At 34.1% G+C, this 26,304-nt stretch overlaps 2 protein-coding genes across 2 annotated transcripts; one reads left to right on the plus strand and one right to left on the minus strand.

Moving 5' to 3' along the window:
- The first annotated feature begins 13,614 nt into the window (after nt 1-13,614).
- LOC138308254 (uncharacterized) lies at nt 13,615-16,747 on the plus strand. The gene is made up of 5 exons (XM_069249245.1): nt 13,615-13,938; nt 14,584-14,611; nt 14,996-15,142; nt 15,638-15,880; nt 16,413-16,747. Exons 1-5 carry the CDS (start codon nt 13,732-13,734, stop codon nt 16,436-16,438), a joined length of 651 nt encoding a protein of 216 aa, XP_069105346.1. The 5' UTR covers nt 13,615-13,731; the 3' UTR covers nt 16,439-16,747.
- Nucleotides 16,748-17,393: 646 nt separating this feature from the next.
- Nucleotides 17,394-25,273, minus strand: LOC138307634 (uncharacterized). The gene is made up of 2 exons (XM_069248441.1): nt 24,793-25,273; nt 17,394-20,375 (listed from the first exon to the last, which is right to left on the minus strand). Exon 2 carries the CDS (start codon nt 20,368-20,370, stop codon nt 19,786-19,788), a length of 585 nt encoding a protein of 194 aa, XP_069104542.1. The 5' UTR covers nt 20,371-20,375; nt 24,793-25,273; the 3' UTR covers nt 17,394-19,785.
- Nucleotides 25,274-26,304: the final 1,031 nt, after the last annotated feature.

Consider the following 26,304-nt stretch of genomic DNA (forward strand, 5'->3'; position numbering starts at 1 on the left):
GAAATTATAATAAATTTAATAGAATTCTTACCCAAAAGGTCACGTGATGTATTGAAAGTGGTGGGCACGAGGAGTTGGCGGAACAATAAGTTCTAGCCGATAGGAGAATGTGCTGCCAATATCCACAGAGAGATGAAAGCGAGCTGTGAATACTAACAGCTGAACACAAAGAGCTCGGGAGACGTTGGACAGTAGCTAGGCGCAAGTAAAGGGACTACTGAGAGATATCAGGCAATCGGCCAGTCAGTCTCCCACAGAACGCAAGGATAGTACCACCGGACAGCGAAAGGTAGGTCTGGCTCCTAACACTAATCATTGATTTTAATTAACTTAATGCATTTTATTTAACTAGATTCGCAATGATATTGGTTACTTTTATTTATTTATTTTTTGCTAGAAAAAGAATGACAATCAAACTAAGTGTACATTTGTTACGCGAAAATGTATTTTTGCAGTGCGTTAACGATATCTTTATTTTTCATTGAGAATCGGTTCCACTCGCACATTACTTTTTTTCGGGAGAAATGTAATACAAATTTGATGGTGTCATAAAGGTGACATTAATTGGTGTAGCAATTATATAGGTTTATTAGATTAGAAAAGTGTCTGTCGCGCAATGATATAGTTATTGGTTTTCTTGATTACTACATGTTATCACATCATACTGAAATTGTTTCATATTTCAATTATGAATCATGTTGGTACATTGTCTAACTTAAATCATAATCAAGAATTAACAAATGGTTATGGGGATTGTTAGGATGGTATTAATGTATTGCATATAGCTTACTTTTGATTAATAACTTAGTTTTATCAAAGGCCTCTGGCAATACATAGCCTAATATCGCTTCCTAAGGAAATGTATGGTAAATGAATATGATTGCCATACACTAAACATTAAAGGCCCACTACCTTTCGGAAACGGCTTGTAATTTTTAAAATGGGATTGTTAATCGAGATTGATAATTTCGCAGAGTCACAAAAGTTATTAACTTAATATTAATGCTACACTTACCATCACCTTCCGAATACTTTCATTAAAAAATACTTGAATATTATTTTTTAACGCGGGTCTTATTAAGTTTCCCGTCGTCGTCCTTATTATGGCACGTTAGTTGTTTATCACTGCGTCAGACGGCAAAACTGCTAAATGAATCTTCACTATTAGCATACATAGGTTACGCAGGGAAATTTGCATTTGTAGTAACTTCATCTTAGGCTGTCGATATAAATTTTCTTATGTAGTTTTTTTGTTTTAAAGAAACTTTTTTTCCGGAACGTTAACAGACCTTTAGATATACATGGTTCTGTATTCCGACATGTTGGAAGCATACTATAATTACATTGACATAATTAAAGTCTACTATATAGGAACGTTTAACAGAAAATTTTACATAGCACAAATTAAGTTCGATTCTAAATCTGTATTATGACACCTACCGAATTCAAAGCTGATTAAATTTTGTGATTTATATTTGATTGTAACTATTTCGAGTTGATTTCTTTAATATATTGTCCGTGTTTGTGGGAGAAGTGAAGTTTAGTCGTATGGGTAGATAAATTGATTTTAGGTTGTAGATTATAGAAAAATGCATTGGGATATTTATTTTTGTTTGAAAGATGGTGTAGGTTCAACTGAACTCAAAGAAGATAGCTATACTATAAACCAACTTTCTTTCGCCGTTACTGTATTTCGCGGTTTTTTTTAGAAACATTTTCGCAAATTTTAGCTTTCGTGGATTTAAAAACTAAATGGAAATATCTATTATTAAAAGCGATATTTGTATAAACTTGTAGAGAGCAATGATCACGAAATTCGTGAAAGCACTTCGTACGTGAAAGTTGGATTATAAATATATAACTTAATTACGTAATTTTTATTAAACTGCCGAGAACATACAATTTTGAAAATTTTATTGAAATAAAAAAAAAAAAAAACCAGAAAATGTTTGATGTTGCCTTGATGTAAACTTGGGGCGTAAAAAGAGAATCAATCGATAGAAAATCAGATACGATCAAATAGGTGTTCAATTTAATTCCCAATATATGTATCTGTCATATTTCTTTCATGATTTAAATGATTTCATATTGTAAATCATGCAGAGACAGGACTAAATCGAAGTATAGGTGAGCGGAAATGATTCAGAAAATTTTGATAAACCACAAATAAATAATGAAAATCGCTAGGTGGATCCAATTTAGTCAAACAAGCCGAAGTTAGCCGACATTGTAACGTCGTTGCCGATAACGTCATGTGACTATCGTAACTGCGTAACGTCTATCCGAACTCTTCCGAGAACGGGTCATGAACTTTCCGACTTCCTTTCGGCAATAATCGTAACTTCTATGGCGACCAGTTTAAAATGAGGGCATGTTTATAATTATCGACTGCTGCTGTACCAAAGTTATTAAGAATTCACTATAGATATTCTTTGACAAAACTGAATTTCAACTACATCACCACATACTTACTATATCGGGGTCGAATCTAACTTGACTTTGGTATTATTATTTTAACGTCCTCTTAACAGCGAGGGTCATTTAAGGACGTGCTAGGTTTGTTGGTGGGAGAAAGCCGTGATACCCGAAAAAATACCACCGACCGGCGGTCAGAAACTGGTCAGCAACTGCCCCACATGGGATTCGAACTCGCTACCAGACAGAGGTTTTTGAGATAATATGTCGGGATATATTAACCACTCAGTCACCGCGGCCTCGATCTCTCTAACTTGACTTTTTGCTCATGGTGACGTGTAGTCGAAAATGGAATATCTGTCAAAGAAGACATTTTTTTCCCATACTTCACAGGGATATCCCGTGGTTGCTAGAGAAAAGATAACTCTGTCTTACACAGAGGCGTGTAAGACAGCTCACACGCGCTAGACAAGTACTTGACGTCATCAATACATGCGGCATAACCGCGGAGTGCATTGTAGATGACGTCATCAGTTTTGACGCATAACGACGTTCCTGCATAAACCAACAGGGATTTCGTCTGTTTTCTACTAAATATGGCAGAAAAGAATCAAACATGGGTCTGTCAAGTGGACAGGAATATCTCAACCCCCGTGAAAGATATCGGCCGTCAATCCTCGGCAAGCCTCGGGTTGACCAGCCAAAATCTTTCACTCGGGTTGAGATATCCCTGTCCACTTGACAAACCCATGCAAGATTCTATTAGTCTACATTGAAATTTGTGAGTTGTCCAATCAGCCTATGATTTTAATTAACTTATAGTTTAAGAAACTCAATAGCGATTTTTTGTGATAACGAATTATTTCGTCTGGCAACATGGGATTAATCATAGCAAAGTTTCACTGGTTTTTTTTATATTAAGGATATAAGTTTACCTGGTATATCGTTATTACGTTTGTATTTCTGTAAAATTGATTATCTTTAATTATAAAATCGATGATCTTACATTTAGGGATAACTTCAGCACGTAACACATTGACTAACACTATTAACTTATTATGCCACTAAAATAGGACATCACAGCGTTGATGAAAAAGAATGTCCGTCCTTTTTTTATTTTTTTTTATTTTATGATTTGATATACCCAACAACAAAAAATTAAGAATATTGCTTAGAATTTAATTTAAATAATTCAATAAGGTACTAATCTGACATTAATTTCATGGCTTAAACTTATTTTTATAATAAAATAAATTCAGTCGTAGACTTTCAATTCTTTCATTCTTCGTGTGTTTGTAAAGCATGGACTTGATACTACAAAACGAAAGACAAAGACTCGAGTATGCATAATATAAAACATTTGATACCTACAGTGAATACAGAGACTGTTTCAATTTTGCTTAGAAGATTGTCGCTAAGGTCAAAGCACTTTGTAAATTAAAAGTGGAATCTTGATTCCGGTGTAAAAAAAAAAAAACCTGTTCGCTCAAAACAGACGTATCTCTGAAGTCAGCATCCTAATAAAATACTCCCCAGGAACTCACATATATTTCATGATAGAAAAACTCTAAGACGTTTTTATTGGGTTTCTGTCCATGTGAAAGAAACATTTAAAGCGTGTATTTCAATCAATCTTTTGGGATACAATTAAAAACAAAGAATTATCAGATTCAAAGTCAGTTGTTTATTGGAACTCAAATTAAACCAAGGTCACATGATATTGTTTGGCTCAGCCAATCTTTCCAGGTAAAACATTATTGCAGTCTGCAGATTAAGCAAATCATGTAATATTTGAATAATATCTTGCATTTTCCTTTTTGATATAATTTATCCTAATTCAAGTTGAAATTGAAATTTTTGAGCTGGTTGATTATATTTGAAGTCCAATGCCGGCCATGACAAGTTCTTGGTGGCATCACAGTTGCATATGCATTTCAGGAGGATGCGGTATGTTCGTGTTATGTGCTCTATTACTATGGAAACTTTTGACCAATTCATAGAGCTATTTTTACAGCAGAAGTACACTAAACAACAGCTGCATTATTGTAGCTCAAACGACTTTAAGACCGATACAAATGCCATGAGGTATAGTAGTTCGGGTACGTATAATCAGTCTAACTGAACAACAGCAACCGTTCTATCACATTATACTGACAACACTAAATGTATCATCCCACTCACTCTTTATGCTGAAGGTTAAACAGGAGAAAAACACCGGAACCCATAGTATTCCCCATAGTTCGCAAGTTCAATGTAAGACCAAAAGTGGGGCAGTGAACATTATGTTGCTTGTATGACAACCACAAACAGGCTCAGCTAAGGTGATTTAAGGACAACACCCGCTGTTGCGTAATATTATTGCATGTGTTGCTTTCTAGTGTGCTTTCGGAGACTGTGATACGGTCGTGTTGTCATTCCTTGTAAAAAGGAATATTGTGGGTAATTTTATAATGCTACCTCATAGCCGTATATTGCCATATACATCGCACCTGGCCATATCATACTGACAGTGATGAATTAGTCGTCTCACTCCATAAGTGTTACGCGTTAATCAGGAACACATACCGCCATTTTTATAGAATATAAGGTGTATAAGGTCGCCCCTGTGAGGAAGGCTCTGGGTTCTACCCCTGGCCGAGACACACCAGAGTCAATAAGAGTTTCTGCTCCTACTTAGCGCTCAGCATAACGGGAGTGGGACGACTGGTTTGCCCGTTGTCAGTATAATGTGACCGGGTGGGTAGTGTTGCTTGGTGTCTTCGGCGGCATGCTTCAGTGATATAGCACTATAAAAAGGGCAACAATTCCACTATACAAGAAGACACAACACAAACATACCGCAGTCTCCCAAAACACGCACCTCGCACATACACGCAACATACCACATACATGGGAGGCCGTCCTTACATGACCACAGCTGTTAATAGGACGTTAATTAATCAAACAAATAAACAAACAAGTCTAAGATCGCAGGCCAAATGCATTGCTTTTCTCAAATTCACTACAATAGAAAAGGTTAGGAAGAACAGAGTAATTAAGGAAAAAAACGTTTTAGCAGATTTTATTGTTTGACCAACGTTTGGTAATTAGAAGAGAATACTGAATATTTCAACTTCTTTCATTTTATATTTTTCACTCACTAATCGAGAATCTAGATCTTATAACGGTATATGTAGGTCAAGTTTGATGTTACTACAGACACTTAACAATATGGAGCAGACCATAGTAATTTTCGCCACTTACATTTGTGTCCGTTCATTGGACATGAGCTATTGAACGCCAGAAACAGTAAACCTCTCTATAAACATATTTTGAGGTTCAACAGTTATAGCTTATAAAGAAATGGTGAGTTAATTAATAATTAATTAACAAGTGCATACTATGTTTGAGTAATTATGTTTCTTTTCAAAGACGTTAATAGGCAAAATCAACGGTCTCTTATTTAGGATATTTTTATCCGAGACCTTTCTGTGCCAATGCTTATCTATCCAACATCTTTGTATTGCTACAAAATACGTGGCTCATAAAAAGTTAACTGTCGTAAAATCTAAACAGTTTTGTTAAGTGCTATCTAAAATAGACATTAGACCTTGACATGATTTCGTAGGCGAGAATAATGGCATAGCACAAACAAGCATGAGATGTTACTTTTTAAATCATTTAATCTAAAGTGTTTTAGTCTGAAAAACATTTTCATTCGTCAAAGTTTCGATTGGTTACTTTCCACTTAAGCTGATAAACTTCGTTAATTACATAATGTAGATTTTAATTATTATTTTCTTTGATCGTCTTAATTAACAATAATTTGTTTCGTTGTAGTTCTTTTCAGTTATACGTTTAACAATTACTGTAAACAGCATGATTACATTATTATGAAGAAAACACATATACCTGACATATTAACTATCAAAAGGAACAAGCCTTATGATAATATTTCCGAGTATGCGTTAAATTACATTTAAGTGTGGTATGAAAAAAGTTAACATACAAACCAAGTCCATGGAAGATAACGTGCATTAAACAAGGTGAAACAATCTTACTATTCACATTTATTCTCAATATTTAAAAAAAAAATCAGATTTTACCTTTTTTTGATAAATGAACCGAAGAATGTATCTCCTCGTATTAAGTTGCTTTTGCTAGATATACAGCGTTTTTTGTATAATACTTTTAAAGATAACCCATCGCCGACAGAGCATAAGCAATATTTATAAGTTTGGTCAAAAATACTGTTTAAAAGTGTATATATGTCTAATTAACACAAAAAGACACATACAATAATTTGTTGTCTCAGTAATCAGTACTTAGGGAATAGTGCCATCGATTTTTTTTCGAGATGCAATTAAATATTTTAGATACTATGAGTTTGAAGTAATATCTCAAATGATGGTTATGATGTATAGGAAGTAACTTTTGGTAACTGAAGACAAATACTAATAAATCTGTTCCTGATAAAATTTCAATTCGCCGGCAATGTAACACTTGTAGCGCACAGTTTCAAATAGACTTTGAAACTGAAATTATTAGATCTTTTATAAAAAAAAAATTCTGATGGTAAGCATTAAACGGTACTGTATTACCATTTACTTGTAGGAGTATCATCGTGATTTCGGTTGATATTAATGATGTTGCAAAGATTAAATCCACGAGAAAAATAAGTCTGTAATAGTTAAATATCATCTACGCTTATCGCTAAGTCCGAAATGTTATGATGATATATTTTTTCTAGAATGAAGTCAAAATGGAGATGTATTTATTCACGGCATTAAAAAGCTATACGATTCACGACGGATAAAATGCCAAGTATGTACTGATTTTCATTATTTTAAAGTCAATATGCACCTTGTGTACTAAACATTGCTTTGTAACTCCAAACTCTTTCTAATAACATTTCTCTGCTAACGGTTTTATAGTTTCCATTTTATGTATGAATCCAATCTGATTGAAATACAGATCCTTATAACCACTCCGTTCAATAGAGGATCTGAGAATATCCCATTAAGGGTCATGTTTAGATGACCTTTATACCACGTGTAATTCAGATAAAATGCATTTTCTGCACGTTGCAATATCAATTGACAATGTCATTTCGCCCCAACATACATATACAATTAGCTTTGTTGTGATCTTTGGCCGAGATGACTATGTACACGGAAATTATTCTGACAGATTTTCAAACTATTTCGTCCCCTGAAATTAACTGTCAAAATTTTGCCAGCAGCAATTTGATTGGCAATTTCAATAGGTCACCTGGACATGACCCCTAATGGGATTTTCTCAGATCATCTTATCTAACTTAGTAATAAGGATATGTATTTCAATCAGATTGGTATGAATCCTACCCTATTTGTAATTTGCAGTTCCTTCTGACATTGTCTCTGTAAATCTTTACTCCATTAATATACCTATTTGTTTTGCCACGTCTGACTATTGTCGGATTGTGCTTCAATATTGACCTCAATCGTACCTAATCTACTTGTACGATTCCATGATCGCTTTATTGGATCCGTAATAAGTGGTTCTAATCAAATTGTACCATTAATATAATGCTGTAGTGGACTCGTCCCGTGACATCCGGCAATTACAGCTAGGTAAGAGAGCGGTACTATCTTGTTCTCTTTTAATTTTACGGATTTCAAGTTTGACAGCCATTATTTGGTGTTGGTATATTATAAAATATGGAATGCAACGATGCTGCATTGTACTCACGACAGCATCAGCATCTTATTTACTGTATAGTTTTTGTGTAACGAGTTACAGATTTGATATGCTGTCTTCATTTGCAATTTCTAAAATTCGGATTTTTTAAGAAAGACTATATATTTTGCAATTGATGAAATTTTGTTTAAGCATATTAGAATTATCAACATAATACTGCGTAATGATTGGTTGGTTAATGTTTATCGTCCAGTCGTCCATGTGAGAGCATTGTTTGTGGATGTCAGTATGCGTTATGCTTTGTGTCTCCTTTACATAGTGTAACTCTTGCCCGTCTTATAGTGCTATTTCACTGAGACATGCCGCCGAAGACACAAAACAACTCATCCAGATCTGTCACATTATACTGACAACGGGTAAACTAGTCGACCAACTCATTTCATTCTGAGTGCTAAGCAGGAGATAATCTAGACTATGGTGTATTTAAGTCAGCGGACAGAACTCGGAGCCTTCCTCACTTTGGCGAGCGTTAAACCGAAGACCAAATGTGGTATCAAGGGAGACGTTAGGAAAAAGAAAGTAAGTTAGAAAGAAAATTAGAGCTTAAAGTTAGTCGTCTTTTACGATCATGCCATAAGTACTCAAAAATTCAAATCTGTTTGGGTGTAAGTGGATCAGTAGCATCTACCTGCTGTACACATAATAAACAATTTAATGTGACATATTATATTTTCTATTCGGCCTGTCACCTCTGACACAACCGTCTCTTGTTAAGCGTTCTGTCCTGTGATGAAAGATCTGGGTTCTATTTCCTGACCGATTCTGTGTACGTTGGTTTTGTTTGATTTATTATAATACGCCATAGTAACAATCATAGTCATTTAAGAATGGTCTGTCATTTATGTAGTATTTTGCGTGTCTGAAATACGAAATACCTGTTTTAGGAGACTGTGGCATATTCGTGTTTCGTCTTATTGTATGTTGGAATTATTTTCCTTTTTAAAGTGCTATATTACTGAAGCATGCCGCTGAAAACAACATTCAACCCATCCAACCCGGTCACAGCATACTGACAACGAAAAAAACCAGTCGTCCCACTCCTTTCGTGATGAGCGCTAAGCAGGAGATAAACTATCGAGTTTATATACTATGTGTTGTCAAGTATCAGGGGACAGAACCCAGAGTCTACTTCACAGAATGAAGACGGTCTCTAAATATTGGCCTGTTCTATTTGCTGGGTTGGGAAAATAATGAAGGTATCGGAAGGTGATCAGAAGTATTGGGATTCAGCGGATTAATTCTTATCAAAATATATGGGTCTCATGGCCAGACTAATATTTCAGTTTAATGCTAGTAAAATAGACCAAAAGTCTACTCCCAGAGATAGCAGGAGTATTGCCACAGTATAGTTTTAGGTCATATCCAGGTGAAATCACATGCTGTAAACTGTGTTATGTTCGTGTATGAAATGTTTGACGTCAGTTGCAACGTATGCAAAATAATCAAATTTGCGATGAAGGACTTTTGTACACAATCTGATGATTAGAAATATATTATCTTCTATAAATGTTTATTTCATATGATATTAAATGAAACTATTTTTTGATATTTTAAACAACTATTTCCTAAAACATGAATTCGCGTTATTTACACTCTATTACTCAAAAACGTGTATGTGAAAAGAAATTTGTTAACAGTAAATGTAGCACAACATATAGTATTTTATGTGTAGGAGTTCATTTTTTTTTAATTCAGATTTATCGGGCAATAAAAATGAATGAAGAAATAGAAAATCTTATGCTTTATACTTTTTAACACATAAGTACACCAGCCTACGTTTTAAAGAACTTCAACGCCAACAACAACCTGACTTTAGTTTCTGTCACGGGGATCACAATGGATTTCCTACTCGGCATAGTCAAACGAAATTGCTCTTGATTATATTGTATAAGTTGCCAATGCACAAAAAAATACCTCTACAAAGTCATTAGCTATCAGGCAGATTATGTGAACAATACAATCAAAATCTGTGTTTAAATTATCTTGCGAAATCTCGCAGAAATAGAGTGCATGTAATTTACAGTAGAAATAGACACATCTTACCATACTATATATGCTATGTTCAAGAGCTTTCCGTACAGTTGTATTGCTCATCTTGTTGATTCCGATAAGCAAAGTTTACAATTATCGAGTTACTTATAAGAAGGATGAATGATAATGGCTAGGTTTTGTTACAATTAATACGGTGATGTGTGGAATAAACTTTGTTCTTATATTAGTGGATTCGTAGCAACCATATTTAACATCGAGTTTTGAAAGGTTTATTGTTGAAATGGACATTTCTTTTAATCCTTTTAAACTAATTTACACACCAGTAAAAAATCAATTAAACAATATATTACTTATTAATATTTTTTTCATTCTGTTCCCTGGCCAAGACACACCATAGTTTATTAAAGTGTTAGTTTCTGTTTCTGCTTAGCACAAAGTATTTAGGGAGTGGGTCGACTGCCTCGCCTGTTATCAGTATAATACGACCAGGTGGGATGTATTGATTGGTGCCTTCGGTGGCATGCTTCAGTGATAAAGCACTATAAAAAGGGCAGTTGTTCCACTATACAAGAAGACATAACACAAACATACCGAAGCCTCCTAAAACACGAACCTCGCACTTCACACATGCTACACACCGCATACATTGGAGGCCGTCTTTACATGGCCATGGCTGTTAATAGGACGTTAATAAATACATCAATCAAACGAACAAACAATGTTATGAAGATGTAACACAAACATCTGAGTATACGCGCTCCTCACATTTGTACGTTATCTCTCCATATCATGAAACAATGTGGCTTTTTTAAAGTGAAATCATTACACCGTTGAATCAACCAATCGGAATCGACGTTACAAACGCCAACGGGACCTTACTTTAGGGGCTTTAAATATCTAAATCGGTGTAATTACTTACTAAAAATCAAGAATTGATTATTTTCCAATAGGAATATGATTGATCAGATACAAATATCATCATGATGATAATTTCATTTTTTTTTCAAATCATTTATATCTCCTCTTGTAATCAACACTTTAAAGTTTTGTGTTCGGAATGGAAACAACGTTCCTTCCTGTAATCTTATTTCGCGCCAGAAAAACACAATTTCATACAAAACATGAAACGTTAAGACAAAATCGTATATAAATTAATTTCGCTAATTTCCATTCGACAAAATTGATTTTACTTGCGATTTACTGAATGTGATATGATATCTTAAATTAATATTATTTGACCTAGAAACATTCTTCTCTTTCTTCATTGATTCGATGCAAAACATATTTATTCTACTTCTTAATATTTTTCTTTTGAATAATTTCTTTTCTTATTTCGACATGCATGTGTAAAGATCAACAGCTCGAATTTTAATTTAGAAGATTTTGGTATTTATTGATATTTATCTGATATTTTTAATTTCAGTACCGTTGACATTTTGCTAGGTGTCATCCATTTTGGGTGATTGTTACATTATGTATGTACTAGATTAAGGTACATTGTAGTTTCATAGTAAACGCTTTTGTCAGATGCACTTTTTTCTTTTAAAGGAAAATACATTGTCGAGTCGTTGACCTTACCTATACAATATATATCCATTACACAGTCCATGTAACTCTTATGGACTCCTGTCTTAAACAAAATTAATGTTCGAGCCCAAAAAGGCAGAGGACAACGAATGGGTTTTTGTGGTAATTCAATCGGCACTCTATAGTCGGAGTGTAGGAGTAAACGTATATTTCTATTTGAAAACCGATTGGTCGTTATCGAGTTAAGCGGTGGCGGGGCGTCTCTATAAGTCTTGTATTGGTAGAAACGTTTCCGTAAATAGTCCCATGACGTAACAGAAAATTCGCACCTGTGCAGACTGATGTGACACCTAAATGTAATGGAAATGGATGAGTACGCACAACAGGTTATAACACATGTAAGAAAGCATTCATCTCATGTTAGATGTCGATAGCCAATGTCATGAAACCACATCGATTCTTTTCCTGTAGTACTTCATTCGGCTCACCATGAAATGGTTTCTTACACCAAGTATATATCGCTTACGTATACTGTACATGAATTCCAGTCACCCTGGGTCAGATCGACCCTTTCAGGTGTCGGATAGCCCTGCCGACGGGGACAGAATCTCACCAAGAGTTGTGATGAACCGCCAGTCTGGTATAACACTGTAATATCAAAATAATTGCTACAAAGATAAGGTCGTGGCTTTTCGAACATGTACTTATCTCTTATATCTGTTTACATGTAGACTTCAAAAAGTCCAGACTCCTGTAGCATTGTAATTATCTCATCTATATTTATACAGATATTTACAATATAAAAGGATAAAAAAGTACACACGCTAGGTTCGTTAATGATTTTTAACATGCAGATGTAGTTGAGATTCGTTATTAGTAAACATCGGATGCTGTTCTCGCAAAGAAGTGATAAAAAGTAATACATATAGGTACAAAATATCATTACCAATATTTACCCTTTTTAATAACAACCAACTGAACTGAACTTTACTGGCAGTTATAGTTTTGAATAACGCATAATGGAGAATGTTTTTTAAATTTAGTTTGTTGTACATAACCTATATTATGTCACACTTTTTTACACAATTTACATTAAAACCAGCCATCGCAATGTCACATACAAACCAGAAAAAACATACCTAAGATCATCTATTTTTTTATTTTTTTCTTCTGGGATTTGTTTGATAACCTGCTTTATATAATACAAGTCAAAACGGCTATTTAACGTGTACAAGTATGAGATATGGACGAAGTGGTCACAAATTAGACAATATGGGAATAGATAATATGATATGTAGCTTCGGTATATGTATTTGATTCCCTTAATATTTTACACTATTGGTCGCTACAGGTGATTGGTATGACCGGGAGATACAAAATGTTTTACTTTCCATCCCTGCTTATTCCGTCCTTACATATTAAAGAGTTGCCTCCCTTGCGGATAGTTATCTATTGCAACGTCATTATTTTGTATGTAAAAAGCATGACGTTATGATCGGAAGAAGATGACGTCATAATCAATACATGCCCGCAAGGGCAGATAGCTCTGTAACATGCAAATACGGAAAACAGAGCAATAAAGTCCAAATATCCGTATCTGTTTTATTTTGATCATGATTTAGTAGAATTTTGAAAAAAAAATTCTGTTGTAAATCATGCACAGACAGGACTAAATTGAATTGAAGATGAGCGATAATGATTCAAAATCAAATAAATATTGAAGATTGCTAGGTGGGTCCCATTTAGTTAACAAGCCGAAGTTAGCCGACATTGTAACGTCATTGCCGAAAACGTCATGTGACTACCGTAACGTCGCTCCAAACTCTTCCGAGAACGGATCATGAACTTTCCGACTTCCCTTCAACAATAATCGTACCTTCTATGACGACTAGTTTAAAAATGAAGGCATGTTTACAAGTGTCAACTTTCAACAACTGTTGTACCAAAGTTATTACAAAATAATTGCAAACATTCTTTGCTATAACTTAATTTCAACTACATCTACAAACACTGACAATATCGGGGTCGATAGTTACGATGTAAGAAATGTAAAGACATGATACAGTCTTATTCAATAATATGTTTTTCGTTTTTAACAGACCCAGAACAATGATGCAGACGTGGATTTATTGGACAGTTGTGCTCACAATAGCCATCCTTCAACAGACTATGGCTACCACACTGGCCAACCTGTTCAACCAGGGTGTTCTGAAAGGATTGGAAAAGTTACGTAAACGTCAACAACAAGCTCCGGAACCAGCATCAGTCTTTCCCTCCGTAAATCAGGTGCTGCAATATTGCAATATTCAAGATAGGAAAAAAACATCTTCACATTTGGCAAAAATGAAATTCAAATTAAAAAAAAAAAAACCGTTAAGCACTCTGCTGTAAACTGATATATTTTTACTTTCATTGGCTTAAGAGCCATTAATTTGTATTGTTTGTCTCTTCTTTGGTATGGATTTGAATCAATATAAACTTTTTAAAAAGATGCTCCACCGCTGACAATTGGTATTTTTCGCTATCAAAAACAGGGGTAAAGGATTAAGTATTTTTCTTCAGTTACAAAAGCTACTTACTTTTCACCATTACCACCATTGAAAAGTTTGAGCTTTTGATTTTACTTCAAATTAAAAATATAAAAAAATAATTAATTGCATCCCGAAAAAAATCCGTTGCACTATATCCTATATGGAATGAAGTACTGATTGTGCATGCACCAAAGGCAAAATAAATGATTTTATATTATTTTTTGTGTTAATTAGACATATATATATATACATGATTAAACACCAATTATTGTTCTAATGATGAATACCATTTACGCTCTGTCGACGGTGGAGCACCTTTAAATACAAATATCATAACTGCCAACTACAAACATAGATGGTTATAATATTCACATTCATTTAGATTGTTTGATTTTTTCAGATTTGCTTCGGCCTCGACCAGCTAGAAGGTTAGTACATGTGTAAATAGACCTGAATCCTGTCCGTTGCGTAATGGATACCGTAAAACCAACAGAAAGTCAATGTTTTTCCAACTACCATGCAATATATCCTAGATCTGTTAAAATTTTGACAACAAATTAGCCAATATTACCTTTGTATAAACAGAGAATGATGATATGCAATAAACTTATTAATGTTTGATACAATTTCAGTTCGTGCATTTAGCGGGCTGTTGGAATCATAGTATTATTTTTTCGAGGATACATTAATTTTCAAATGATCTATTATCAATACGGAAGACTTAAAGTGCAATACTAGTTACATAAAATATAATTGTAATTCATACTTGCTGTGATTCATTGTGGTTTTTTTTAAAATGATCTTTCCCTCAGCCTACAAGGAGCAATTTTCCACTTTCATCGATCATAACAACGATGGCAAGGCTTCATTTGACGAAATCAAACACTACCTCCAGAAGTACAACAACAAAGTCACAGACGACCAGGTCCAGAGCTTCCTCCTCAGACGAGACACTAACGGTAAGTATGTGTGTGTGTGTGATTTGTTGACGATATATTTCGGTGATGTATCGCTATAAAACGATCAATAGTCCAACTATTACAATGGGATATACACGAATTTACCGCAGCCTCCCTAAACACTCAGATATCCACTCACGCAACACATACCATACGGGAGAGGGCGTCCTATAACTGTTTATTTGTTAAGCCTAATACATGTAAACGAGATCAAATTAAACCTCCAATGTCTTACTTTCGACACACATGCTTCTCAAGCTAATGTAATTCGCATTCATTTGAGCACTGAACTGCATTCAGTTGGTAATTATGGGAGTATGAATACCAGCTGGACGACGGCAATTTAATGAAGCACACCAGTATCATAACGTCATAATAAACAACTGGCAATCCATAGACTAATGAATACCAAATGCGCTTGATAAGGTTATATAGCGGGCTTGCAGTGTGAGTTTCTTCTAAATAACTACCTAATCGTATAAAAATTATCCATAGATGATGGCGAAGTTGACTTCATTCCCGACTACCTCACCGAGATGGCGACGCCGAACTACAGTGCCACGACGGCCCGGGAATGGTTTGACCTCGAGGATGCTAACCAGGACGGGTACGTTACCAAGGAAGAACTCATCGCCATCGCCCGCAATATCGGTATGAGTCAGGAGAAAGCAGAAGAGACGGCTAACGGGTACTACATGGGAGCCGATACCAACGGCGACCGACAGCTGGATTGGAAAGGTAACAGGGAAAATATGTGTCCGACATTGTTTCATAACAAGAGTTGCTAATGAAAAGATAGGGCTGCTAAGTAGGTATTTAGTGTGATAAAACGTTCTTGTTCCCCTGGATAACAACCTGGGCCCGGTTGTCCAAAGGATGATTAGCTTAATCATATAATTAGTAAATTTTTTAGTTCTCATTTGAATTTTGTTTTAATATCTGCACTAAATCCGGCGAGTAAATTAGCAATGGAGTTGAAATTGTGTAAAATCCGTATCAGCAATTATTTCAACTTCATTTGAAATTTGTCTTTAAACTGTGATCGACAAGGCTTAGAGTGTAAGAGGAAATGAGGTAGCAACATGGAGGCTGTTTTAGGTTATAGCTATCCTCCGGCGACCAACAATATTACTTCGATAAAAGCATAATTTGTTTTACAAACAGATTTACAAACCTCCATTGCCAAAAACATAGTACCTTTTTAAAAATGATTTTTAGTAAGCGCGTTCTTTATTAACGTGTTTTAATGTACCTTCTTTATATTTTCCAGAGTATTCGTCACTCTTTGCTGAGTAAGCGTGACGTCATAGACGATTCCACACTTCTGTGGACTTTTTAATGCATCGTTGTTTATGATCTAACTTATCAGTCATAAATGTTGTGTTATTGTCGTGCATAGTCAGACCACTTTGTCATTTTGTTTGACGTCATATGAGAAGGGAACTCTGGGATAGTGCCACGTGATGGGAATGCGGATGTCACTACTATGTAATTAATCGACTGGGCGTTTTCTGTACATAGTATGCCTTATTCACTGTTAACTTTGTCTATTATACAGTATGTTGAAATTTAAATTTCGAAATCAAATAAAACTTATACATTCTATCCAATTTTGTTATTATATATGCTATTACTTTATATTCAATTTCACGATGACTTCTGTGTATTACAGTAAGTTATAACATCGTACTCCATTTTGCTATGATATGAAAGATGTATCTTACTTAATACACTTTTACCACTCATTTGTCAATGTTATAAATACAACACTTCAAAACATTTTACCGATGCCGATAATTGTTGATAAATTTATTTGTTAATTGAAAAAAAATGATTTGAAGTTACTGAATTTTACGTCCCATCCATCTCACACACTTAAAAAGGGTATTTATCCACTATTCGGCGTGAATGATTGAAGTGAATGAGTGCGATTTAGAAGACATAAAGAGTTCGCATTGTGAACTCTCTAATAACAAAAACTGTTGCAATGGAACTAAAGGCAATCAAAGGAAGAGCCTGACAATTTTCACCAAAAGGCTAATATTTTGAAGAGAAAAATTCGTAAAAATAGAAAAAGATACCTCGTACAATATCAAGTTAAATTTCCATTTGGGTTAGCAGTTACAATTTCTAAGCGCAGTTTGCAGAGCTGTATACATGAACAGAAAGAAGCGAGGTATTTTTATTACTTTCCCAAACAAGGTATAGCTAGCATAAAAATAAAATCGATAAATAAAAAGAAAACAAAAGAAATAAGACTATATTTTATTTTTTGCTTTTAGTAAATCCTCGCTGATACGAAAATTTGAAGATAGGAGGTAGCAAAACCCAGATTTCGATTTCACCGTTAGCAAACAGCATACTCAAAAATGATCATATAAATATATTAAGTAACATCAAATGAACACGTGAATACACCACATGCAGGTTTGGGAGGTTACTATCCAATAAAACGAATTCGTCAAAAAATGATATCACCACACCTCTTGAGTACATTTAAGCTACTACAGGTAATAAATTATATAACATTTGTCCTATTTATTATGAATGAAGATTCACCAGACTTAAGACTTTAATAATCCAAACATTTCTATGCCGGCCAAACCGTTCGTGAGACTACAGTATTATCATATTGTACCTCACCCCCTTGTCACAGTGAAGCTGTTGTTTATTGTATAGTTCTCTCTCGCTGAAGTATCTATCAAATACACCATGCTGGATATTCCACCCGGTAGAGCACCAAACACTATGGATGGTCATCGTCCTGGTAGTTAAACTTAGATAATTCATCACAGGATAAAAAACAAACATGAGGCGGTGTCATAGGTGACTTTAAAAAGATGATTGACGAAACGAATTCGTCAAGACGAATAGAAAAGATAATAACTAGCCTTTAGTTGCCTATAACGATCAAGCAATGGATACAGCAGGTACATGCTAATGATCCACCTGTTTGTACATTCGTTTGGTAAGTAATGGGTAGAATTATTATTAGTAATTGATATCAGTTGTTAAGCATACAAATATTATTCTAATTCGTGATGATTTACACATTTTGATGACACAATACCTTTTACACCTTTTTTTAGTGTTTCAATTTACCATTTGTGAAGTCGACATTTTCTCTGTTCGAATTTCGGATTCATTTTTATTTTTGAACAACCTCACAAAATATGAATTAAAAAGTTTATATCTAACTGAAGCCATTGGTGTTAGGGAGGTAACTACAGCAGTGAACAGATCCACACATTCTTAACACTGAAGTTAAAAGTAAAAGTGATGATTTTCTGTGTTTGGTTTAAGGCAATGGTTGCTTGGTTATATCTATTAACCCACTGTGTCATTTAAGGACATCACAGTGCCAACAGGATAGTCACCAATGTGAGTAAAATAGATAAACATAAACAGTTACCCCCCTTGATAAAAGATATGTGGTAAATGTAGACTCGAGAGTCAATTCATATTTCCAATTTGAGGGATGTCTATAATATTCTATAATTAAGATGGACCTTTAGTATCATATTAAGATTGTTTAAATGGTTAGATATAACACAAACTTAATTCTGTATAAGCGAAAAGCGACAAAACAATGTAAAGAAATGAATATATGTAAACAGTAGAAATCACAGCTGTAACAAATCCAAACAACAGTTTTATTCATTATCTAGTGCTAGTATTGATTCGTAGTTGAAACTATTTCGTAGGTCTGTTTCGATAATACAGAACACAATGATTCTATGTGATGTACAAAATAACAAGGCAGGTCATTCGTTTATTTAATATATTTATATAGATGTCTATCTAATTACATCTTTTGACAACATATCTACAATGTCGGTGTCGATTGAGATTTCACATCGTCAAAACAAATAGTTATCAAGTTCGTGCCTTAATAAAGCTGATGAAATATGATTAATTACAGAATGTCAGAACACTGATGTTGTTATTTACAATGGCCGCATATGTATTAATCATTTGTGATCATTTGAAATTACTAAAACGTTGCTTTTTCCAGAGCACTGTTAGTCCTACAACGCATTAGTGAACTCTGATCATGCCACACGAGATATTTTGGGTTAACACATAATCTGATCTAATATGTACATGCTTGATTTCAAACGAGAATAAACGTTAAAAATAGTATATTTCAACATGCTGTCTCGTAATGAAAGAAACAACGCAAATTTCTAGCAGGATTGTCTCATTATGTTTCCAACAAAGGAAACGCGTCGATATCAAACTCAGCACGCATCAATTTAGGTATTAAGTGAACTAGTTAATAGGGATATACAATGTAACCCTATGTTAAGTATGTTTATAAATCTGATAATGTAGCATATAAGAAAGGAATGACCCATAACATATAAACACCCCCATCAAGTGATGTTAATTCTTGACTTTCGAAGGCCCACAACCTTTCCGAAACGGCTTTTAATTTTTAAAACCGACAGGTAAAAATTTCTAAAGAAGCAAGAATTATCAGCTTTGTCTAAGAATGTTTTAATTATTATGTTGTTTCAGAAATGTATTGGGCCTTTAATTGGAGTTTATAGCACTTTCAGGACAAATGTCGTTGAGAAATATGGAATTATCGCAACAAAGTTCATAGTTGCAAAACAACAACTACAGAAAGTCAACTTGTATCAGCCTTTTTCTTTAGTAGGCCCCGACATCAGGGCCTTTCTGGAACTGACGTTAGTAATATATTCAATAGGAGAATCACGGATAAGTTCCTTCACGTTCACACGACTAATAGCGAGCACTTTCCGGGGTGAATTACACTTAAGGTCGGGAATGTCTGTCATTTTGCCACGAGCGGGTCCTTTATTAGTCTCCGCCACGGCATCAATGGTATCCAAATCGGAATCTTTCCGGACGGTATCTCCATCTACATTCACGTTCTTCCCCCGCACCAGCGGGGGCAGGGTTCGCGGGATAATGGTAGGAGTCATGTAAAATTTGTTGGGTTTATCTTGCAAAACACTTTGTCTCGTAGGGAATTTTTGGGGTCCAAATAAAATCACTTTTTGTTCCATTTTTCTCAGTGACGGATTTTTAGGTTCCTTTTTACGTCCCCTTAAGTGTCGTTGTCGCTCGATTGACACCATGAGAGGCTTGGCAGTACTATTAAAAGTCCTTCGAAGATCCTGAATCTGGTCGAGGTAGTTCCTCTGTTTGTCGCTCACCTTCCGGTACTCCTCGAACCACTCGGGCATGCGCTTACTCATGTTTCCTGTTATCAGAAAAAGGCAGATTAGGATGTTTTATTTATGCCATTGTCATAATGTTGACTGTTTCCGTTTATGAAGTCACGAAGTGATCTGACAAAGCGACTGCACATTGATGAGGAGAGCTTATTACCAAGATTAAGAAAAGACAAAATGGCTGAAATTTCCGTGCAAACATTTAATTAGTGATTTTATGATGTGTTGATGTTGTTCTTTTGTTGTTTGTTTGTTTGTTGTTTTTTATTCGCAAAGGCTAATGACGAGCATGTTATCAAAATCCTAACGTTATATGCTATATCTCCCCAATGTCTGATTTCAATCAATTTATTTTTTCACAATTCTTTATAATGTGCACGGCTTCATCATGCCAAACACGATGGCAAGAAATATTTTCTACATTTGTGTGAACCATATACAACTTATACAATACAAATCTGTGGGAAACTACAGCTTCATCTAAATTCCTTTTCAGCTTTTCCCAAGTCAGTTAATTTGAAATAGTCATAAAGTGTATGACAAAATAAAATGCACACATATGTATGATAACCATACTTTACAATATTCACTCCGGAGTATAAAATTCCACTAGCTTTGTTAACATAGACATTTAAAGGCTCATGTGTATCCCGCGGTGAATTAAAATCGACAACAATGGCGATCCACGTCAATATTTATCGTTTAACTTACTTGCATACCTCTTCAGTAATTATTTGTCATTTAAACAGATAAACGACTCTGTATAAAATTGGACTTTGTTTATGTGAACATTTTAAAGTGAATATGGGATAAAACCAAATCAACTCTCCATGTTGACGTTATTGTGATACCGCTTCGACACATAGATCAATAAGATCGTGTTTTAATTTTGCCAAATATTTGTTACATATTTATTTTAACAGCGACAAAATAGCATTTAATCTGTCACTCGTTTACTGGTTTGAATAAGATAACAAAGATAATGGATGTTATGGGAAATTATATTTAGAAATCGACAGCTGCATATTTTAAAGAGACAATTCACTCAGGTTAATTCTTTTACATAACCAAGAAGCAAACTTGGCATAAATGTATTGTTCTACATTTCTTATGAAACATATAAGGTTTGAATAAGATAACAAAGATAATGGATGTTATGAGAAATCATATTTAGAAATCGACAGCTGCATATTTTAAAGAGACAATTCACTCAGGCTAATTCTTTTACATAACCAAGAAGCAAACTATGGCATAAATGTATTGTTCTACATTTCTTATGAAACATATAACATAAAATATTGACAAATTCCACGTCATTGTTTAGTATTTTAATTGATAGCGTTGTAATTACAAATCGTTGATCAATACGATTAAGCAGGTACAATATGTACGCTGTACCCATACCCGAGCCAAAGTCACGCAAGTTAAACAAATGAACTACATAACCACTAAGGAGATGATGAAATGATTTTGAGGCAAGATAATTCACTTAATAAGGTAAACACACTACTTTCAGAGCGATTTGAGCAGTTCTAGACAAAAGTTGCACTACTCTACGAGCAAGGGACAGAGTTCGGCATACAAGATGTTCGACCACAATGTGTAATGGCGGATAGCGAGCGAGTTTGAATATTTCCCCACCATGGGCTTTTCTGGCATATCACAGTAAAACCGACTGATCTAATTTCAATTAGAATAGGGGTTTTCCCCGATATTTATACAAATTTTAATGTTCTCTTAGACTGAATTGTCCCTTTAATTTAAACAACTATTTAGCCACATCCTTGTCACTAGTCCTTATCATCATAACGTTTGATAACGTAGTGATAATGATATATATTTTAATCAGATTGTGCCATCAGCTAAGTCCTAACCATAGATACGAGGACTCCCTAACATAGTTCACATTTTTCGGATAAATAGAACCCAATAAACTACGCTTTGTGACTTATTTGATATTATTGCGTAAACATAGCGTAGATTGATTATGTCATATTTGCATATATTATCATTGAATCGAATTTTTGCTCGATAATCCTACTTATCAAAGTTGTAACTGCATGTCAAGTGGAGCTTATGTGATATCACTAAATAATCTGTCAATAAGGTAGTGTGTGGACCTTCCTAAACGATCTTTGATTACCACGTATCTTACCTTCCTTGCTTTACTAATGATTCGTAAAACTGCCTGAATATAATTGAAAACGATATTTTATCATACGTTTTTTAGTATTGTCAATCACAAATATAGTACTTTATAACTTTGGGATTTATACATTAGTTATACAACTCGCACTGGCCTGTGTAATTACATACCTTTTTGTTTTTGTACATGTTGTCTGAAGTCTGATGTTTGGATTACGTTAGTTACGTTAAAAGATATGTGCCATTTCTAATGATGAACCAGTCAACTTATCAATTCTGTGATCTGAGAATCGCAGGGATTTACGAGTCGTGTAATGTTTGAAACGTTTACTGCTATTTAAGATAACAACACTACATACTATTTTTACTTTATTTATAGGTGAACAAACTCACTTTTATCGAATATATTTAAGTACACAGACAATATTTCTTCACGTGAATTTCACGTGATAGAAAAATTCAAGTGAAATTCACGTGAAGAGATATTGCCTGTGTAGAGTCGTGAAAGTCTGGAATCAAGTCGAATAGCAGATAAACTGAAGCAAATTATATTAAACATCAGTATATTGATATGCATTTTAAATATACTTATTTTAAGCAATGCCATATTTATTTTACAAAACAACCATTGATAACAAAGTTTACTAAATGAAGTCCAATATCAACTAAAATGGGAGGACTTCTCAATATACACTTGACATGTGTATATCAATAATTCAAAGAAACACTATTATTTTCTTACACAGCTACACAACACTAACCCAACCATTGTATAGACGTGACATTTTTTATTCAAATGAAATATTTGGAGAGTGAATGTGTTGGTTTTTCATGTGTCAAAGGCTTCAATATAGATCAATATACGTTTTCATTTACATACATCCGTTATCATTAAAACGCCTATTGGTTTTTGAAGTGTCCAATATATCGTATATGTACGCCCTGTGTCTTATTTCATATGCTTTCTTCCTGCTCGTTATTTAACAGTTAAAAGGACGGCACTAGGAGATCGGAAATTTGATATTAATGTATTTTCCATGTGTGTTGATAGGCTTCAGAATACAAATATTATAGATTATAGAATTGATTAAATAACATACTTGTCCCGCGGGTCTATAAATGAGTAGACTATAAACTGAAACCTAGTGAAAAGCTTTTGCAATTGGTTCGGGAGAAATATACAAATGTAGACTTAAAGTAAACATTAAATAAAGAGAATTTTACTTAATTACGTAGATTTCGAGACCGATATGATTTTGATATGCGTATACATTATGAATTTGTAAGGAAGTTGGTTAAAAATAGATCCGTTGAAAAATAAAAAATAAATGTGTAAATATAGATGGTTTCTGCTATAACTTTTCATTTACCGACAATACCATATTGATTAACGTAATAAACTTGTGCAATTAAAATCACAAATGAAGATGCGTCTATAGCTGCCCCGCATGGATCAGACGACGTACATAATTTACAAGACATCTACGTAATATATATGTGGACTTGTACTAAAATATGACGTTGCTGTACAATAATAGAATGGAATTTTCGAAAGAAATCAGGAGCAGTAAAATGACTTAACCCTATACAAATTTATGTAAACTTTGGTTTCCGAATGTTGATTCCCACTATATAGTTACTTGTATATCAACAGAACGAAATGGAAAGATAAAAATAAAAGAATAAAGATGTTTACGATTACGTTATGACACTTAGGCTACAGATTCAGTACTAATCTTGGTGTTGAATTTTCGGTGCTTGTTCGTTGAGATAATGATGTATGATCAATACCCCAATTATGTTCCTAAGAATTAAGAAGGCAAAAAAGTATGCAAAAGAAATCCTTTCAAGTTTTATTCTAGAACATGTCTTTAAGTAAAAAATTTTTACCGGAATCATTTTTTCTTTTGCTTCATTTTAAAGTTGACATAGTAAATATTCACACCACATCTATGCTAATGTTTATTTTTTCACTTGTCTGTGGCTTTTTCCAAAACAGTTACCAATGGTATAGTAGTATTTTAGCCTTGATAGATGCAACGACCTAATAAAAATGAGCATGTTCGAGGTAGATGCAGATGCCATTTGCCATAATATAAAAACCCCACCGATTTACAGTTGTACAGTTTACAAGAATAAACAAAACTGTTATCAAGAAAACATATTTCTTATAATCATTTTGATTTTTTATGAATCCTTACATTTCTTTCTACTGTTATTTACATACTAAATTGAAATAAGACACGGTTTAAACTAAAAAACATACATTTCGTGTCATTCGTTTCTCTTATATTTTCTTACCTGTTATTTCAATAGTGTGGTTTAGCTCCTAATTTTTGCATCGCCGACCTCTCAAACTCGAACAAAAAATGTCAACTTTCTTCTTCCACAGAGTCGTCATGGACACGATTCAGTCCTCACCATCGTTCTACCTTTCCTTCTCATATTGCGTTTGATGTGGAACTGTTATTCGATAGACGGATTTTATAACTCAGTACAGGTACTTTTCTTTAGTATATGTCAATTGCAATACATCACACTGTAAGAAGCAAGTGCCAACACCGTTAGGCCTGTGAAAGCCAAAAGGAGATTATCTACCACACTTAGATTGACTGAGTATATAGAGGGGTTTAAATTCTGGCTAGCCCTGTAATTAGGCTATACCCAGGTCATATTTAACTAACACATTACCATGGCCAGAATATACCTAATCGATACTCCGTGTAGTTCCTCGACTTAATCCTACCAGCGGTAATTAATTCTACTGTAAATATTGTACACACAGTTATAGACAACTAGCATTCATTTCAGTGAATATTAATCTAGGCCGAGGTTTAACAGTGAATATTTTTTATTATTTTTTTTTCACGCTGAAATTGATTCATAAACTTTTATAAAAGAATTTATTTTTAAACTGTTTTGGTTGTTGACGATTACGCGATCAGCTTTCAGTACCGAAGGCTAAGATGGTAGTTGTATTTTTAAATTGCATAATTAACCGCTTTTGGTAGTATTGTTCCTCAGAATATGCCGTTCATAATTCACAGACTATCCAATCAACAATTACACGATAAAATCCTCAACTACATGAATATGGTCATTACTACACAATATGTTAATTTTTTGGTATAAATTCAAACTGACGTAAAGGGCGCTTGTAGATCACCAAAACGTGGCGGCTAATGGAACTTGTTCATATATTTTTGGAATGGAGTAAGAATATATTTTTTTCTGCATTTTGATCATATTGTAATGGCATATAAGCGACAGTGTTCTCTTAAATTGGTAAAACACTCCCTGATATTCACCAGCTTTCACATGATCCATTTGTATCATATATAGTGATTGATAGCTAATATAAAGGACACTTTCTAGAAAGGACAGATAAACCGATCACATTTTGTACAATTTACCACATAATTGACCTCTGACACGTTTAACTTTACGTATACTGTATAATTACTTAAGGCTTTATCATACACCTTGAAGCAGTTTTCCATATGGATAAGTTTAGATTTGTTTACGTTTAATAGATTGTGCATTGATCATTTTTAAAAATTCAAGAATACATTGTCTGCCATTTGCCATCATGTATTTGATCAATGAAGTCCGATCGATTTTACATGTCTTGATTTTTTGTATTTGTTATTCACCATTGTTGACAAACGAAGCATAAAAAATGAAATTGTTGTTTACCTATTGTTTACATCTTATTTATTGATGATGGGTTTTTGGGCGAAACAAAATATTAACCTTTGATAAATCAATTGAAATAATTTTATATTTTTGTATTTATTTTGAAAGCAATAAAAT

The sequence above is a fragment of the Argopecten irradians genome, chromosome 14 (genome assembly GCF_041381155.1).
Source record: "Argopecten irradians isolate NY chromosome 14, Ai_NY, whole genome shotgun sequence".
In the NCBI taxonomy this organism is placed as follows: Eukaryota; Metazoa; Mollusca; class Bivalvia; order Pectinida; family Pectinidae; genus Argopecten; species Argopecten irradians.